Source organism: Macaca thibetana, chromosome 9, assembly GCF_024542745.1.
Source record: "Macaca thibetana thibetana isolate TM-01 chromosome 9, ASM2454274v1, whole genome shotgun sequence".
NCBI lineage: Eukaryota > Metazoa > Chordata > Mammalia > Primates > Cercopithecidae > Macaca > Macaca thibetana.
Genome location: NC_065586.1, coordinates 98,558,420 through 98,578,051, shown reverse-complemented (window position 1 = coordinate 98,578,051; position 19,632 = coordinate 98,558,420). Strand labels below are relative to the sequence as shown.

The 19,632-nt window shown below is 51.6% G+C and overlaps 3 protein-coding genes across 13 annotated transcripts in view; 2 read left to right on the top strand and 1 right to left on the bottom strand.

The window, feature by feature from the left end:
- Positions 1-19,632, top strand: part of CUEDC2 (CUE domain containing 2) — a 335,540-nt gene that overhangs the window by 291,396 nt on the left and 24,512 nt on the right. The gene's annotated exons all lie outside the window — the stretch shown is intronic.
- The window catches only part of MFSD13A (major facilitator superfamily domain containing 13A), a 38,650-nt gene that overhangs the window by 8,310 nt on the left and 10,708 nt on the right, over positions 1-19,632 (bottom strand). For 2 of the 5 annotated variants that reach the window (XM_050804152.1, XM_050804156.1), the window contains exon 3: positions 8,103-8,292. The exons of 1 other annotated variant lie outside the window; for it this stretch is intronic. The gene's annotated coding sequence lies outside the window, so the exon portion shown is untranslated. Of the gene's footprint in view, positions 1-7,763; positions 7,833-8,102; positions 8,293-19,632 lie in introns of those variants that run through there. 2 more of the 5 variants (XM_050804154.1, XM_050804157.1) reach the window with 1 other exon arrangement.
- On the top strand, positions 18,038-19,524 carry C9H10orf95 (chromosome 9 C10orf95 homolog). Its single transcript, XM_050804204.1, is given in 3 exon segments — positions 18,038-18,191; positions 18,430-18,749; positions 18,751-19,524. Coding segments are annotated over 2 exon segments (582 nt in total). The 5' UTR covers positions 18,038-18,191; positions 18,430-18,483; the 3' UTR covers positions 19,067-19,524.

The window sequence follows — 19,632 nt, the reverse complement described above, 5'->3', positions numbered from 1 at the left end:
CAGTGCTGGGAATTATGAATGAAGTACAACGGAAACAGTGCTGAGCTAGACACCACTAATCTGGGAGTGACTCGAGGAAACAGAGAGACTGTGGGAAGAGACGGCAGACACCCAGCGAGTGCTGAGCCAGGTCACATGCCAGGGCTGAATGCTCAGTGTCTTCTTAGATCGCACTGTGTGACTTTAATGGTCTAGACGGGACAACCCTGAGCTTGGGCACACAATGCACTTACAGTAAAATGTCAGGCAGTTACCCAACCCAGGCCTTAGCCTCCTCTTCTCTAAAAGGTAAAAGGAGATTGTTATGCCTATTTTGCAAATCATAAGGATTAACTGATGTAACTCACAGAAAGCACTCACTGTTGGTATTGATACGGAAGACGGGAAGGGAAGTGCCGGAAACGGAAGGACGTAGTCCCTTTAAATGATACGGAAGTGGGGAAGGGAAGTGCTGGGTAGAGGAGGGCATGGTCCCTAGCTAGGGCTCCACCCCTGGGCCTGACCTAGGTGAGGACAGGCTTTTTTTTTTCCTGCCCAAATGTTGCATTTCCCAAGACCACCCTGGCCCACCACGCCCCCATCCAGTGCTTATAAAAACCCTGACACCCAGCCGGGTGCAGTGGCTCATGCCTGTAATCCCGGCACTTTGGGAGGCCAAGGTGGGCGGATCACCTGAGGTCAGGAGTTCAAGACCAGCCTGGCTAACACACCAGCCTGGCTAACACGGTGAAACCCCGTCTCTACTAAAAATACAAAAAATTAGCCGGGCGTGGTGGCACATGCCTGTAATCCCAGCTACTAGGGAGGCTGAGGCAGGAGAATTGCTTGAACCTGGGAGGCGAGCACTCTAGCCTCAGCACCAAGAGCGAAACTCAGTCTCAAAAAGAAATTTTTAAAAAAAAGAAAGAAACACTCTAAGCCTGCAAGTCCCCACCACTACCCCCGTGGGCCACAGTGATCCTATCTTGTCCCAAGGCAGGAGGATGGCCTTTCCCTGAGGCCCTTGAGCCCCCTGAAGAAAATGCATTTCTTTTTTTCCTCAAAGCTTTATTCAGGTCTAACTGACAAACACTAAACTGCACAGTTTTCAAAGCATGCAGGCTGATAAGTTACACCATATGCATGTACCTGTGAAATCATCACCACAAACAAGATAATGAACACATCCATCACCCTACATTCCCTCGACACTGCTTTTCTGAGTAACATATGGAAAAAAGTCATACGGGGCTAGGCACAGTGGCTCACACTTGTAATCCCAGCACTTTGGGAGGCCAAGGTGGGCAGATCACTTGAGGCCAGGAATTTGAGACCAGCCTGGCCAGCAGGGCAAAACCCCGTCTCTACTAAAAATACAAAAATTAGCCGGTGTGGTGGCAGACACCTGTAGTCCCAGCTACTCGGGAGCTGAGGCAGGAGAATTGTTTGAACCCTGGAGGTGGAGGTTACAGTGAGCCTAGATCGCACTCCAGCCTGGGTGACAGAGCGAAACTCTCCCTCAAAAATAAATAAATAAAAAGAAAATTTTTAAAATGGTGAGCACTAAAGCTTTAGAGATTTATCACTATCCAACCTCTCAGCCCTTCTGTAAAATGGAGAGGCCCCACGCCCGCCACACAGGGATGAGGTGGCATTAAATGAGATGCCCTCTGAAGGTGCCTGGGGATGTAAAGCACGATGTCCACCTCTGTTACCATCCTTAGCTGGGTCACTTACTCCAGTTCCTCCAGGGCTTTCAGAACTCTCCTGCCTTTGTCAAAAGGGAGTGAAGCCTCCCCATCCCTACCCAGATGCCCAGTGATCTGTCCTTGTTGCTGGTGAAGGTGAGCCCTGCACACAAGGTCCCCAGCCTCCCCCAGCCACCTCCCTGCACCCACACTGGGTAGAAGAAGGTTAATGAGATGGAACAGGTATGACTTTTGCCATCAGCAGGGCCTGGGTTCAAATCCCAACTGTACTTCCTACTAAGAGTGTAACCTCAGGCAATTCAACCCTTCTGGGCTGGAGTTTCCTCATCTATAAAATGGGGTAATAATGCCTATCCTTTTCTTTTTCTTTTTTTTTTTGAGATGGAGTCTTGCTTTGTTGCCCATGCCAGAGTGCAGTGGTGCCATCTTGTCTCATTGCACGCCATTGAGTTCATGCCATTCATGAACACCTGGGTTCTCATTGCACGCCTGGGTTCATGCCATTCTCCTGCCTCAGCCTCCCGAGTAGCTGGGACTACAGGCGCCCGCCACCACGCCCAGCTAATTTTTTGTATTTTTCATAGCGATGGGGTTTCACCGTGTTAGCCGGGATGGTCTCGGTCTCCTGACCTGGTGATCCGCCCGCCTTGGCCTCAAAGTGCTGGGTTACAGGCGAGAGCCACCAGGCCCGGCCAGGGTTACTCTTTTGGGGGTTTATCTTCCAGATTCCACTCCTCCATCAGGAAACAGCCTTCCCCCACTTGCCCTCCCCACCCTCAATCCACCCAGCAGAGAACAGCAACCCCACCTCTCCCAGGGAAGAACAGCTTGGAGCCCACACCAGCCTTGCATAAGCTGGTGAGAAATCTTGTAACCTGCAACCAACTCCACCCACCTTCCTGGCACCTTCCAAGACCCATCCTCATGGTCCCAGCTGGTGGCCTTGAGCCAGTCACTCCCTCTCCCTGAGCCTCAGGCTCCTCGCCCACAAAGTGGGGATGTTATGTCAACCTCTTAGATGGCTGGGGGCTGAAATGCAAAAGGAATATAAAGCCAAGTGCCTGCTACATGGAAGACCCTCAACACACAACAGCTATTTTTTTTTTTTTTTTAAGATGGAGTCTCGCTCTGTCACCCAGGCTGGAGTGCAGTGGCACAATCTCAGCTCACTGCAACCTCCGCCTCCCAGGTTCAAGCGATTCTCCTTCCTCAGTCTCCTGAGTAGCTGGGATTACAGGCGCCCACCACCACACCCGGCTAATTTTTTATTTTTTATTTTTTAATTTTTTTGTAGAGATGGAGTCTTCCTCTGTCACCCAAGCTGGAGTGCAGTGGCACGATCTAGGCTCACTGCAACTTCCACCTCTTGGGTTCAAGCCATGCTCCTGCCTCAGCCTCCTGAGTAGCGGGGATTACAGGCGCACATGACCACACTCGGCAAAATCTTTCTTTTTTTTTTTTTTCTTTTTTTGAGACGGAGTCTCACTCTATCACCCAGGCTGGAGTGCAGTGGCGCGATCTCGGCTCACTGCAAGCTCCACCTCCCGGGTTCACACCATTCTCCTGCCTCAGCCTCCCGAGTAGCAGGGACTACAGGCGCCTGCCACCGCACCTGGCTAATTTTTTGTATTTTTAGTAGAGACAGGGTTTCACAGTGTTAACCAGGATGGTCTCAATCTCCTGACCTCATGATTCATCCGCCTCGGCCTCCCAAAGTGTTGGGATTACAGGCGTGAGCCACTGCGCCCGGCCATAATTTTTTTTGTATATTTAGTAGAGACGGGGTTTCACCATATTGGTCAGGCTGGTTTCGAACTCCTGACCTCGTGATCCGCCCGCCTCGGCCTCCCAAAGTACTGGGATTACAGGCATGAGCCACCACACCCAGTCTAATTTTTGTATTTTTCGTAGAGATGGGGTTTCACCATATTGGCCAGGCTGGTCTCGAACTCCTGACCTCAAGTGATCTGCCTGCCTCGGCCTCCCAAAGTGTCGGGATTACAGGTGTGAGCCACTACTGTGCCCGGCCCACAGTAGCCATTTTCTTTTTTCTTTCTTTTTTTTTTTTTTTTGAGACAGAGTCTCCCTCCATTGCCCAGCCTGAAGTGCGGTGGCGCAATCTCAGCTCACTGCAACCTCTGCCTCCCAGGTTCAAGCAATTCTCCTGCTTCAGTCTCCCGAGCAGCTGGGATTACAGGCATGTGCCACCACACCCAGCTAATTTTTGTATTTTTAGTAGAGACGGGGTTTCACCATGTTGATCAAGCTGTCTTCAACTCATGACCTCGTGATCCGCCCGCCTCAGCCTCCCAAAGTGCTGGGATTACAGGCATGAGCCACTGCGCCTGGCCTACAGTAACCATTTTCTTTCCATTTCTCTGAAGTTTGGTTTCATGATATTTATTTATTTATTTTTATTTTTTATTTTTTTGAGACAGGGTCTCACTCTGTCGCCCAGGCTAGAGTACAGTGGTGGGTTCTTGACTCACTGCAACCTCCGCCTCCCAGGTTCAAGAAATTTTCCTGCCTCAGCCTCCCAAGTAGTTGGGATCACAGGCGTGCGCCACCATGCCTGACTAATTTTTGTACTTTTTGTACAGACAGGGTTTCGCCACGTTGGCCAGGCTGGTCTTGAACTCCTGACCTCAAGTGATCCTCCCGCCTTGGCTTCCTGAAGTGCTGGGGTTACAGGAGTGAGCCACCGTGTGGTTTCATGATCTTTAAAGATCAGTCACTAGGTGGAGCGTGGTGGCTTATGCCTATAATTTTAGCACTTTGGAAGGCCAAGGCAGAAGGATCACTTGGGGCCAGGAGTTAGAGACCGGCTGGGGCAACATCAATCAAAAATAAAAATCATTGACCTTTCTGCCAAATCCATGATTGAAATTGTCTTTCCAGCACCCAAACTTTATGCCTTTTGCCACCTGGAATATCTTAGCCCCTCTTGTCTGCCATCCATCAAATTCCTTTTTAAATGCCACCTCCACACTTTTTTTCATGCTGTTCCTGCCACCTAAGATACCCTAGGATAACTATATACTATTCCTCAGCCATACAGGGTATGCTTGGGTTTTACATCCATCATCAGACCCCCTACAGCTCTGTTACTATCTGCATTCACGCTTTGTCCATGAAGAAACCAAGGCTCTGAAGATTCAATAACAGGCCCAAGTCACAGAGCTAGTAGGTGCTGGAGTCAAGATTCAAAACAGGTTTTGACTAAAACAACAGCATTCTCACTTCATCATCCCCCCACACCCTGCCCCCATCTTATCAAATCCCGCTCATCCAGTGTCACGGCTTTCTCAAGCACACCCAATCAAGTGTTCTCTCCCGATTTCCCCTTTATCAGGCATCCAGATGCCTCCCTTCCCCTCCTCCAGCCCACAGGCTTCTTAAAAGCAGGGCTGATGCCGGGCGCGGTGGCTCACGCCTGTAATCTCAGCACTTTGAGAGGCTGACATGGGTGGATCACGAGGTCAGGAGATCGAGACCATCCTGGCTAACATGGTGAAACCCCGTCTCTACTAAGAATACAAAAATTTGCCAGGCATGGTGGCGGGCGCCTATAGTCCCAGCTACTTGGGAGGCTGAGGCAGGAGAATGGCGTGACCCCGGGAGGCGGAGCTTGCAGTGAGATAGCGCCACTGCACTCCAGCCAGGACGACAGAAGGAGACTCTGTCTCTAAAAAAAATTTAAAATAAAAATAAAAAATAAAGCAGGCCTGGGTTAGTCCCACCCTTGATCCCTGCCCTTTGCCTGCACCAGGCTCCCTCAGCGTGCTCAGTCAATCCCTGCTGGGTCGACTGGCCCCTAAAAGGTCAGTATGAACATCCTCAGCCCTAGGCAACAGCAGCAGCAGTCATAGGAAAACTGTCATCCTCAGACCCCACTGTGCCCCTAGCTCTGTGTTCTGCTTAACTGTGGGAGTCAGAGAGAAGGGGCAGCCTGGGAAGCTTGATGTGCCTCTCTGAGTAAGACACTAAAGCAAGGCAACAGGTACAAAGAATAGTGATCATAACAGAGAAACATTTATTAAGCTTTCGCCGGGTGCACAGCGCTGTGCTAAGAGACACAGAAACAATCTGGGAAGAGAGCTCAGAGCAGCAAGGGAGAAAGGGGCCATATCACGAAAGGTTTTGTAAACCTTGTACAAGATTCTATGCTGAGGACAACAGGTGGGGCGCTGGGAGTGGGGAAGTGACAGGATCAGATCTGTTTGGAAGGAGCCCTCTGGCAGGTGTCAAAACTCTTCTCCTTCACCCTGTCAGGCCCCTGGGAGGTAAAGACTGGAAAGGGATGGAAGCAGCAGCATCTCCCTGATTTCTGAACCAACCTATGGTGGGTGGGGGAGGCTGATGAATTTAGTGGAGGGAACCAAGAATGCCGAACTGGGCCCCTGGAGTGAGGGGCATCAGACTGTACAAGAGGTATTAGTGCAGAGGGAAAAGCTACAAATAGGCATAATTCGGAGTCAGGAGCCCTGGGTCAGGTGTGAACATTATCTTTAACTTACTATCTTAGTCTATTCCTACATCTGTGAAGCAGTGAAAGCAATTCCATTCTCTGCCTGTCCTCAGAAATACCAAATGAACAAATGAGCATTAAAGGTATAATATGGCCGGGCGCGGTGGCTCAAGCCTGTAATCCCAGCACTTTGGGAGGCCGAGGCGGGCGGATCACAAGGTCAGGAGATCGAGACCACAGTGAAACCCCGTCTCTACTAAAAATACAAAAAATTAGCCGGGCGCGGTGGCGGGCGCCTGTAGTCCCAGCTACTCAGGAGGCTGAGGCAGGAGAATGGCGTGAACCCAGGAGGCGGAGCTTGCAGTGAGCCGAGATCGCGCCACTGCACTCCAGCCTGGGCAACAGCGTGAGACTCCGTCTCAAAAAAAAAAAAAAAAAAAAAAGGTATAATATGTGCCCTTTTGTCAACAGGCAGCTGACCTCTGAATTGTCTGCTGTGTTTCCTGTTTCACTATCGGGGTCATGTCTTCCTGCCCAGTCTCCCCACAGCAGGGTCTAGCACCAGGGTGGGGGGGTGGGGGGCCCATCCTCCTCCTCCGGCTGGAAATGAGTTTTCAACTTGTTGAGATGGGGACCTTCTCCCTCCCCCTCCCCCACAGGTCCTTGAAGAAGCGACAGCTTCACCTCAGGACCACCCACCCCTCCCAAGCCACTGAGAAGTTTGGGATCAGCCCAGGAGCTCTTCACTCAATAGCCGGTGCTGAAACACGTGTAGGGCTGCTCTCCACCGCCTGCACATTAAAATCACCTGAGGAGGCCGGGCGCGGTGGCTCAAGCCTGTAATCCCAGCACTTTGGGAGGCCGAGACGGGCGGATCACGAGGTCAGGAGATCGAGACCATCCTGGCTAACACAATGAAACCCCGTCTCTACTAAAAATACAAAAAAATTAGCCGGGCGAGGTGGCGGGCGCCTGTAGTCCCAGCTACTCGGGAGGCTGAGGCAGGAGAATGGCGTAAACCCGGGAGGCGGAGCTTGCAGTGAGCCGAGATAGCGCCACTGCACTCCAGCCTGGGCGACAGAGCGAGACTCCGTCTCAAAAAAAAAAAAAAAAAAAAAAAAAAAAAAAAAAAAAAAAAATCACCTGAGGAGCTGTGCAATAATACCGAGGCCCAGGCCTCACCCAGCGCAGTTAAACCGGAATCTCTCAGGGCGGGCCCAGCATCGGTGTTTTTTTTTTAAGCTCCCCAAGTGCCACCAGGGTTAAATGCCTTTATGCTAATAGAACGGAACCCAGCCTGACCAGTGCATCCCTCGATCCCAGACCGCGAGGGAGCTATCTGACCCACTTCATCCCTTTCCTCCAGACCCCCGGAGAGCCCTTCTGCGAGGATTCCACCCTTGCCCCCTTGAAGCCAGCTTCTTCCTCCCGGACCACAGAACTCTTCCAATCCACAATATGATCACCCCAAAGACCCCCGCAGATAGCCCCCATGACTCCCAGAGCGCAAAGCATTCCCCTCCCACTCGGGCCTGTAGTTTGTGCCAGATCGGCCCCAGCCCAGCCCGCTCCCGCCCGCGAGCCCCGGCCTCTGGCCAGCTTCTCACCGCAATCGTAGCCGGCGAAGCCTAATCCTACGGCTGGCGGGAGCCAGGTGCAAGCCAGTGCGCCTGCGCGCGCTTCTAGGGCTTCCCCAGCCTCTCCCTCCGCCCCCGCCCAGCGATTGGCTCCGCGCGGCCCCGGGACCGCAGCTCCGGCAGGTGACCGCACCTGAAGCTGCCGCCGCCATGTTTGTCACGGGCGCTTGCCCTTAGCGATCAAAAGGAGATACTAGCAAATAGGGTCAGGTTGCTGGATTCCTGACCGGCTCAACCCCTCTCCTTTACCTCCACGATAGCTTAATGTAATTTCAGTGCAAACCAGCACGTTTTTTTCTAAGCGCTCACCTTCCTTCCCTCCTTGCCTAGTACTTGTTGGGAGAACAAAGAGAGTTCAGCATCTCCATGGAGTCTTGTGGTCTGAGCGGATGCACAGCTGCAGCTGACTTGGAGGTGGCAGCTCCTTCATGAGCCCTTCAAGGGTGGAAAGGTCCAGGTTGAGCTGTGGGCACCAGGGCTCTAGCCACAGGAGCCAGACCTGAAGGTGGGGAACAGCACCAGGGGCTGAATGAGCAACCACACAGCCCAACCTCCTTGTATTAATAATGGTAATATAACATAAAAAGTACTGAGTGCTTGCTATGTGCCCTGTACTACATTCAGAACAACACGTGCATTCTCTTGTTGAGTCCTCACATCATTCCCAGCAGGTAGGCCCTTTTATCCCCATTTTATACGTGAGGAAACTGCGGTTCAGAGAGATTCAATGACATGTAAACAGCAAGGGCCCAGTCGAGGTGGAACCCAGCTATCCTGACTCCACATGGGAGTCTTTCCTCTTCCCACACCTGCACAATTCCTCAAAATCAAGTTTTGTTTTGCTCAATGTAGGCTGTGGAGGATGTTTTATGTTTTCTTCCAACTGGCCTGTAAGCCTGGATAGGTTTTTGGGCAAACAAACAGCACACATTCCAGCTCTGCCTGGTTCCCCTACCTTGGGACACAAGGCAAAGAGCCTATGGCCTTTGGCTTCTGGGGGACCTGGAACTCATCCCCTAGCTCCACCACTTCCTTGCTAAGGGACTCCTTTATTGTTATTGTTATTATTATTATTATTATTATTTGAAACAGGGTCTTGCTCTGTTGCTCAGGCTAGAGTGCAGTGGTGGCATGATCTCAGCTCACTGCAACCTCCACTTCCCTGGCTCAGATGATCCTCTCACCTCAGCCTCCCAAGTTGCTGGGACCACCAGCTCACTCCACCATGCCTGGCTAATTTCTAAAATTATCTGTAGAGATGGAGTCTCACTATGTTACCCAGGGTGGTCTTGAATTCCTGGGCTCAAGGGACCCTCCCGCTTCAGCCTCCCAAAGTGCTGGAATGATAAGCGTGAGTCACTGCACCTGGCTGGGGCCCTCCTTTTGTGAGCCTGTTTTATGCTTTACAGGGATTTTTCAGGCATTAAATGAGAAACAAGGGTGTAGGAGCTTTGTGAACTGCTCATCCTTATGACCTTCATTGATGGTTGTCAGCTAACTCCCTGCAACAGGAATATTGTCCTCCTCCTCCTAACAACCACAGCAAATGGTCCAATGTAGTGTCCAGGGGCTAGAGCCTGGACAAATGGTCTAGTGTCCAGGGGCTAGAGCCTATTCAACCAGTTCCTGGGGAGCCCCCAGGGACGCCATGAACCTTGCCCCCAGAATCCATTTCCCTCTAACCTGTCTCATTTCCCTCCTTCCCAATCTCTTTCAGATACCCTTCACACTTCCCATGTCACCCCAAGCCACACATAGACACACACACACACACATACACCCATCTCCCTTCTAGACTTAGACAATTGCTGAAACCCCTCCTGATCCAGAAGGCCTCATGAGTAGAAGACAGGTGATCATTTTGCCCCTCTCCTCACCTCTTACCTCCATCTGTGCTTTCCTGGCTGTGAGAACAGAAAACCCAGCATTCAGCCTGGAGTCCAGCACACTGGGATCTCCATACATTTGCTAAAGGAGTCTCCCCGCCTTTCTATCTTTGGCTAGCACGTGCCTTTATTTCAAAGCAAACCCGAGTCTTTACTTAGCCCTCCCTGGGTGTCCAGTGGGGAAATGGAAATGGAGAGGGCTGGCAGGGGCCAGGGCTGAATGTGACCCAGGAGAAAAGACCTTTGGTCCCTCACGGCCGGGCGCAGTGGCTCATGCCTGTAATCCTAGCACTTTGGGAGGCTGAGGTGGTCGGATCATGAAGTCAGGAGATAGAGACCATCCTGGCCAACATAGTGAAACCGTGTCTCAACTAAAATACAAAAATTAGCTGGGCGTGGTGGCGTGTGCCTGTAATCCCAGCTACTTGGGAGGCTGAGGGAGGAGAACTGTTTGAACCAGGGAATCGGAATGTGCAGTGAGCCGAGATCGCTCACTCCAAATCAATCACTGCACTCCAGCCTAGCAACAGAGTGAGACTCTGGCTCAAAAAAAAAAAAAAAAAAAAGAAAGAAAAGACCTTTGGTCCCTCATGTTGCACTTAATGCCACACAGTTACACTCTGAGGCCCCTCAACCCTCTGATTATAAAGACAACATAGCCAGTTACCTTTTATGTCAGCACCAGGACAGGGCCTTGTAATTCTCTCTGATTTCTCTTTATGGTTGCCAATCACAGAGCTAACTAGGAGGAGGGGACATGCGATGAACTAGAGGCCATATCACCTCCCTAACTCCTTGAGCCATACTGGAGTCCCCAGACCATGGGACAGATAGATTATGCACTGTCTTTGAAATTCTCTCCTCCCTTCACTTCCCACCTCTCTGATCTAGTTTCTGCCATGTTCTCTTCCTACATAATAATTCCTCTTCAGTCCCCTTCACTGTGGCACTTTCTCCCAGGGCCTCTAAAGGAAAAGGGAGGGTGTCCCAAGTTTCCATCTTTTATACTCATATATTCACTCAAACTTTTAATCCATGCCAGGCCACAGGCTGTGAGGTAAAGGGGATTTCAAAAACAAGATTGCTGGCTGGGCGCGGTGGCTCATGCCTGTAATCCCAGAACTTTGGGAGGCCAAGGTGGGCGGATCACCTGAGGTCAGGAGTTCAAAACTAGCCTGGCCAATATGGTGAAACCCCGTCTCTACTAAAAAATACAAAAAAAAATTAGCCTGGCGCGGTGGTGGGTGCCTGCTATCCCAGCTACTCGGGAGGCTGAGGCAGGAGAATCGCTTGAACCCGGGAGGCAGAGGTTGCAGTGAGCTGAGATCGCGCCACTGCACTCCAGCCTGTCGACAAAGCAAGACTCTGTCTCAAAAAATAAAAAATAAAAAAACAAGATAGCTACCTGAAAGAGGTGTTGAGTGGGGTCCAAATAAGCTGGCAGCCACAATGTCAATAGTGTGATAGGGACCAGATGGAGACAAGCCCAGGGTGCCAGTTGTTATGGTAATTTCACCTACTACCTTTTTCTTCATGACTACTTCCACACCTCCCATGTCCAGCCTGAACAGAATGTCCAGCGTGGCCCACTCGAATTCACCATTCCTTAAACTTCCAATCTCCCTCCAGCGTTTTCTACCTCCAGGACTGCCTTAACTGCCCATCCAGGTGGCCAAGCCAGAAACGTGTGCATCCACCCTCCATCCTACGCGCTTCATCAAAACAACCATCTTGGATCAAGCCCAGGTGAATCCTACTCGCATCTCTCTTTTCCATCCCTTGCTCCTGTTTGGTTCTCAGCTTTCCTAAGCTAACATAAGAACCTCCTCCATGACTGGCTTCTACCCCCTCGCTCTCTAATCTGTCCTCCATTTTGCCCTCAAGTGAGCTTCTGATCACAAGGTTCCCTGAGCAAAAGCTTCTCAGGTTGCTATATACTGAAATTTTTCATGGCCAGATGCAGTGGCTCACACCTGTAATCCCAGCACCTTGGGAGTCTGAGGCAGGAGGATTGCTTGAGCCCAGGAGTTGGAGACCAGCCTGAGCAACAGAGTGAGACTCCATCTCTACAGAAAATTTTAAAAAATAAAAAAAAACCGGTCGGGCACAGTGGCTCACAACTGTAATCCCAGCACTTTCGGATGCCAAGGCGGGCAGATCACAAGGTCAGGAGATCAAGACCATCCTGGTCAACATGGTGAAACCCTGTCTCTACTAAAATACAAAAAATTAGCCAGGCATGGTGGTGCACGCCTGTAGTCCCAGCTACTCGGGAGGCTGAGGCAGGGGAATCGCTTGAACCCAGGGGGTTGCAGTGAGCCGAGATTGCGCCACTGCACTCCAGCTTGGTGACAGAGCAAGACTCCGTCTCAAAAATAAAAAATAAAAAAATAGGGCCGGGCGCGGTGGCTCAAGCCTGTAATCCCAGCACTTTGGGAGGCCGAGACGGGCGGATCACGAGGTCAGGAGATCGAGACCATCCTGGCTAACACGGTGAAACCCCGCCTCTACTAAAAATACAAGAAAATTAGCCAGGCGTGGTGGCGGGCACCTGTAGTCCCAGCTACTCAGGAGGCTGAGGCAGGAGAATGGCGTGAACCCAGAAGGCGGAGCTTACAGTGAGCCGAGATCGCGCCACTGCACTCCAGCCTGGGGCACAGAGCAAGACTCCGTCTAAAATAAATAAATTAATTAATTAAATTAAATTAAAAAATAAAAAAATCGGCCCAGTGTGGTGAGGGAGGACCAGGCACAGTGACTCACACCTGTAATCCCAGCACTTTGGGAGGCTGAGGTGGGTGGATCACCTGAGGTCAGGAGTTCAAGGCCAGCCTGGCCAACATGGTGAAACCCCATCTCTACTAAAAATACAAAAAACATTAGCTGGGTGTGGTGGCGGGTGCCTGTAATTTACCCCGCTACTCAGGAGGCTGAGGCAGGAGAATTGCTTGAACCCAGGAGGCGGAAGTTGCAGTGAGCCCAGATTGCACCATTGCACTCCAGCCTGGGCAACAGAGCGAGACTCTGCCTCAAATAATAATAATAAAACAAAATAAAAATTTTAAAAATCTGTGGAATGTGGTGAGGCATACCTGTAGTTCCAACTATTCAGGAGGCTGAGGTGGGAGGATTGCTTGAGCCCAGGAGGTTGAGGCTGTAGTATGCCATGACAACACCACTGCTCTCCAGCCTGGGTGACAGAGTGAGACTCTTGTCGCAAAAAAAATTTTTTTTCATAACAAAGTGCTGGGGAGCAATGGGGGTAGGAAATACCCTGGGGTGTATCATTAGTGCAAGCAATAGACAATTTGAACTAGCTTAAATAAAGAAGGAATTTACTGGCCTGTGTAACTTAAGTCCAGGACCCTTTCTGATTTCTGTCCTGGGAAAAGCAAAAAATTCCCTCCACCCAACAAGAAAATAAAGTCCTAGGCTTGCCTTGCACTGGCCCATATCACTTCAAGGGCTAGCCCAAGTCAATCACTATGGCCAGATGGATGGCTGTGCTGAAAGGTTTAGCCCTAAATCACCCAAACCTAAGGATAGAATAGACTCAACTCCACCAGAACTACTTTACCGAGAATAGATAAGGTGTGGGACTCCAAAATACTGGGGGTTGGTACTGGAATCAGGGTGAACAAATGCTGAGAAACTCACAGCTTGGCTATTATTTTTCTCATTTTGCCTGAAAACTTCCTTCCCAGGCTCCACTTGAGCTTAGTCTTGCTTGCGCCCCACTCTCCACCCAGAAGAGATGGAAAACCTGGCCAGTGCCATGGGCCCACTACTAAACTCCAGGCTGGGGTGTGGTCAGTCCATGGATAGCCATGAACACTCCGGAGTGCTGGGATTTTAGGACAGAGACAAAGTTATAAACAGGAGCAGGGAAAGGTATTAGTTTCCTACTGATGCTGTAACAAATCACGACAAACTTGGTGGCTGAAAACAAGACAAGTTTATTTTCTTACGGTCCTGGAGGTCAGAAGTCTGAAATGGCTCACTGGCAAGGGCTTGGCAGGACCACATTCCTTCTGGAGGTTCCAGGGGAGAATCCACTTCCTTGTTTTTCAGCTTCCAGAGGCTGCCCGCATTCCCTGGCTCATGACCCTCTTCCGTATTCAAAGCCAGTGATGGCTGATCAAGTCTTTTACTCACTGTATCACTCTGACTCTGATTCTGCCACCTCACTATTCCACAGTTAAGGACCCTTTTGATTACATTGGGTCCACCCAGATAACCCAGGATCATCTCCTTATCTTAAGGTCAGCTCATTAGCAATCTTACTGCCATCTGCAATCTAAATTCTCCCTTGTCACGTAATATAACATATTCACAGGTTTCCAGGGTGACATTATGAACATCTTTGTGGGGGGATGTCTTTTAAATTCTCTCATTCTGGGACCAGTCCTTAGAGCAGATAGAGGGCGAGGTTCCTAAGGAGTGTTGTAATGGGGCCCTTGAGATTTCAGCACCCCAGCATTTTAATTTTTTTTCCTGAGCAATCAATACTTAAAATTTTGCCAGGCGCTGTGGCTCACGCCTGTAATCCCAACACTGGGAGGCCGAGGCGGGTGGATCACCTGAGGTCAAGAGTTCGAGACCAGCATGGCCGACATGGTGAAACCCTGTCTCTAATAAAAATACAAAAATTAGCCGGGCGTGGTGGCGCGCGCCTGTAATCCCAGCTACTCGGGGGGGCTGAGGCAGGAGAATCGCTTGAACACTGGAGATGGAGGTTGCAGTGAGCCGAGATCACGCCACTGCCCTTCAGCCTGACAACAGAGCGAGACTCCATTTAAAAGAAAAAAAAAAGGCCAGGCGCGGTGGCTCAAGCCTGTAATCCCAGCACTTTGGGAGGCCGAGACGGGCGGATCATGAGGTCAGGAGATCGAGACCATCCTGGCTAACACGGTGCAACCCCGTCTCTACTAAAAAATACAAAAATCTATCTGGGTGAGGTGGCAGGCGCCTGTAGTCCCAGCTACTCAGGAGGCTGAGGCAGGAGAATGGCGTGAACCCGGGAGGCGGAGCTTGCAATGAGCGGAGATCCAGCCACTGCACTCCAGCCTGGGTGACAGAGCGAGACTCCGTCTCAAAAAAAAATAAATAAAGAAAAGAAAAGAAAAGAAAAAAAAAAGTAAAGTTTTTTGTATATATTTGTGGGGTACATATATTTTGATACAGGCATGCAATGTGAACTAATCACATAACGGAGAGTGGAGTGCCCCCCCAGCATTTTTAGTGACTAAAAAAATGAGAATTCTGATCACAGGCCAGGCATGGTGGCTCAAGCCTGTAATTCCAGTACTTTGGAAGGCCAAGGCAGGATGATCACCTGAGCCCAGGAGTTCAAGACCAGCCTGCGTAACATAGTGGGATTTCATCTCTACAAAAATTAGTCGAGTGTGGTGGTGCACACCTATGATCCCAGTTACTCAGGAGGCTGAGGTAGGAGGATCACTTGAGCCCAGTCAAGGTTGCGGTGAGCCCTGGTCATGCCACTGCACTCCAGCCTGGGTGACAGAATGAGAGCTTGTCAAAAAGAAAAAAAAAAGAAAAAAAAATTCTGATCAGGCCCATGCTTGCTTGCACATGCTAACCACTCACTTTTTGCCCAATATTCCTTGTTCCCACAATATAAACTGCTGATGTGCTGTTTCTTGGTCAAGCAGGAGGAGATAACTTCGGGGTCATGAAAAAAAATTGCAGGCCAGGCGCAGTGGCTCACACCTGTAATCCCAGCACTTTGGGAGGCCGAGGCAGGTGAATCACCCAAGGTCTGGAGTTCAAGACCAGCTGACCAATATGGTGAAACCCTGTCTCTACTAAAAATACAAAAAATTAGCCGGCCATGGTGGTGCATGCCTGTAATCCCAGCTACTTGGGAGGCTGAGGTAAGAGAATGTCTTGAACCCGGGAAGCGGAAGTTGCAGTGAGCCGAAATCCCACCATTGCACTCCAGCCTGGGCAAAAAGAGCAAAACTCCGTCTCAAAAAAAAAAAAAAAAAAAAAAAAAAATTGCAGAAGGAATGAATGCCTTGAAGGACACTGTGACCAGTTGCTGATGCCCACAAGTCTGGTGGCTCAAGGGGTTATCTGAGACTGAAGAAACACAGACATTTACCCTGGGTTCCCTGAAATGCCACCTCCGTCACTCCTTAGTCGCATAAAAACTCCCTGCTGCTTTTTGAGACAGGCGCTCAGTCTGTCACCCAGGCTGGTGTGCAGTGGTGTGAACACAGCTCACTGCAGGCTTGATCTCCTGGGTTCAAGCGATCCTTCTGCCTCAGCGCCCCAAGTAACTGGAACTACAGGCACATGCCATTCCTGCTTAATTTTTTTTTTTTTTTTTTTTTTTTTTGTAGAGCCAGGGTTTCACCATGTTGCCCAGGCTGATCTCAAACTCCTGAGCTCAAGCAATCTGCCTGCCTCATCCTCCAAAAGTGCTAGGATTACAGGTGTAAGCCACCCTGCTGCTTCTTTCTGTTAAGAGGGATTTGAGAGATTTGCTCTCCCGCCTTCTGACTGGCCAAATCAAATAAACCTTTCTCTGTCTCCCACTGCTTGGCCTTAGCTGTGTATCAGGTTCACAGCCTGAATTTGGGGTTCTATGACAGTGTTAGAGTCCAAATGAAACCCTAACTAGGCCCCCTTTTTCCATCCACTGCCCAGCTCCAGCACCTGCTCTCAAAAGGACTGGCCCAAATTAAGACTTGGAGCAGTGGCTCAGTCACAAATAGTGTGACATCACCAGGGTGAGTCACCAAAGGGTGGCCTGACCAGAGGGTAGCTGAGTTTTGAGGGATACTGAGAACCCAGAAGAACCTTTCTGTCAGGGCTGCTGCTGATGCTGCTTCAGTCAACAGGAGATGGGGAAGGAAAGTGTGGCAACATGGCAGCCCTGCAGCTGGCAAAGGGTTTCAGTTTTAATCATTCATAACTACCACTCTCCCCACTGGAAAAGGAAGAGGTGCAGGGGTTGTGACCCACACCAGAAGGGACTGGAACTCAGACAGGGCTCACCCCATCTGGATGAAGCAATCTTCTTGGCTTCATTAAAATGGCTTCTGGGTTTTGACATCAGTTGGACTGGGTTCAAATGCCACTGTGGTACTTACAGGCTGTAGGAACCTGGGACAGTGGCCGAACTTCTCTGAGCCTCTGGTTCCTTATCTACTAAGAGAGAATGACATCACTATGCACTTCATATAGCTATTAAGAATTTAAAGTAGGCCGGGTGCAATAGCTCATGTCTGTAATCCCAAAACTTTGGGAGGCCAAGGTGGGCGGATCACGGAGTTGGGAGTTCAAGACCAGCCTGGCCAATATGGTGAAACCCCATCTCTACTAAAAAATACAAAACTTAGCCAGGTGTCGTGGCGCACACATGTAGTCCCAGCTACTTGCGAGGCTGAGGCAGAAGAATCGCTTAAACCTGGGAGGCGGAGTTTGCAGTGAGCCAAGATCGTGCCACTGCACTCCAGCCTGGGCAACAGAGCAAAATTCTGTCTCAAAAAAAAAAAAAAAAAAAAAAGAAAAAGAAAGAAAATAATTTAAAGTAGCCGGGCATGATGGCTCACACCCGTAATCCCAGCACTTTGGGAGGCCAAGGAGGGTGGATTACTTGAGGTCAGTTCAGGACCAGCCTGGCCAACATGGTGAAAACCTGACTCTACTAAAAATACAAAAATTAGCGGGGGGTGGAGGTGCACTTGTAATCTCAGCTACTTGGGATTGGGAGGCTGAGGTGGTAGAATCGCTTGAACCTGGTAGACAGTGGCTGCAGTGAGCTGAGATCACGCCACTGCACTCCAGCCTAGGCAACAGAGCAAGACCCCATCTAAAACAAACAAACAAACAAACAAAACCAAGTGCCTATCTAACATTCTAGAGTGGGAGGACTTTGAGGCAGTCTGCCAGAAGCCCCAGCATAGGTGGGCAATAAGACCACCATTGTGAGCATGAGTCTTGAGACTCGGGGTTGAATTTTGCCCTTACTATAGCCAGCTGTGTGAGTTGGGATGAGTTATTTAACCTACATAAGCTCCACTCACTGAATACACTGGACACCAACTCTGAGGCAAGCAGCTTTTTTGCTATGGAAAGCAGAGATAATATCAGCACCCCCTTCCCTGAGTTGACATAACTTGCAGTTAGATGCTCCCAGACAACTTGATTCAGTGTCTGGTGTGCAGGAGTTTCACTCAAATGTGAGGGTAACCCAATCCACCTGCAGGTGCTAGAAGGTTGTAGAAAGCCATCAGTGATACTGTAGGGAGGGCATCCTTGACCTCAGGCCTCCGCCTCTAGGTTGGGGCCACTACGACCAGTACCAGTACGGTTCACCCAGGTGTAGACAGACGCTGGTGGCTCCTGGCCAGCTCAAGGTGTTTGCTTTCGCCTGGTAACCAGGAGGAGTGGCTGAGGCAGGGCATGGAGCAGAGCAACTCAGCTACAAAGTGCGGAGAGGAGCCCCGCTCTGGATCCCGCTGGCTCCCGCTGAAGGAGACAAGTGAGTGGGGAGTCACTGGGAAGAGCATTCGGGCCGAGGGCTTGAAAAGGCTCCTTATTGTCTGCCGGGAGCGTGGGGCTCTGCCCGACCTTGGGACAAGAGGCGAGGTGGGGAGCTGAATGTCCGATTCGGGATGAGTTCCCCCAAACCCATGAACCGGCGTCCTGGGGAACCGGGCCACAGGGACAGGAGGCGGTTAAGTAGAAAATCTGTCCGCACACCCCTCCCTCTGCCGCAGGTCTGGATCCGCAGGAGCCCCCAGTAAGAACAGCAGCCGCCTGGGGGGCCGACTATGTACGCGTACAGCTGGCTGCCGCCCAGGCAGGGCGTCTGGCCGCCGCCGCAGCCGCTCACCTGCACCTACCTGGCCGCCCCTCTGCTACTGCCCCCAATCCAGGCCCACAGCTTCCGCAGCCGGCCAAGGAGCCTGCACGCGGGCGAGTGGGCGGCCCCTCGGGAATACCACCGTTTCTACTGCCCCGCCGCGCCACCCGAGGCCGCGCCGCCCTGGTGGGCCTGCCCTCCGGCCTACCCCGCGGCCCCGCGCCGGCCCTGCCCCGCCTGAGGGCGGGAGCCCGCAAGCCGGGCTACGCTGGGGACGCGTGGAACGCGCGCAGGGCCAGCCCCTACAGCTTCCGGACTTCGTGCGCCGGGAGCTGCGGCGCGCGTACGGCACCTACCCCCGCGCCGACGTGCGCGTCACCCAGCGCCGCGGCCAGTTCCTGTTGCGGGCGACGCCGCGCGTGAGCGAGCGCTACCGCCGCGTGGAGTGGCGTGTGCGGCGCCGGCCCGACAGCGGCGACAGCGGCAACAGAGGCCCAGCCCAGGAAGCCGCGGAGCGCGGCCGCCCCAGGAAGAGCAAGGGCCTGAGCTGAAGGCGCTGAAAGGCCTTGCGACCGGCCCGCGTGCACGCGCGCGCGGCTCTGCCCTGTGTCTGCCTCCCCCGCCAGGCAGAAAGGAGCCCTCACCTGCGCGCGGGAGGCTGGCGCGCCGCTCACCTGTCTTTTTGGCCTTTCCCATGATTGCCTGCCCGCTTCCTGCACTTGTTTCTCTCGGCTTATTGCTGGACTGTGGGGGAAGGGCAAAGGCAGGACGGAATCAAGGACACCTCTGGGTGTTCTGTACTTCTTTCCCTCTTGCACCTTGGGAAGTGGAGGACGTGGGATGGAAGAAGGGCCTGGACCTCTCTTCTTCCTCCTCCCCACCTTCTCCTAAGGAGCCTGCGCTGCAGTAAGCCCCAACTTTCCCTTCCTCTTTTCCCTCTTATCAGAGTCAAAGCCCACCCTCCTTTCCCACCGCTCCCCTACCCCCGCCCTTCTTGCCAAGCCGAGGGGCGACGGTGATCCCCAGCTTAGTAGAAAAGTAAATAGGCCGGGCGCGGTGGCTCACGCCTGGAATCCCAGCACTGTGGAAGGCCGAGCTGGGCGGATCGCTTGAGCCC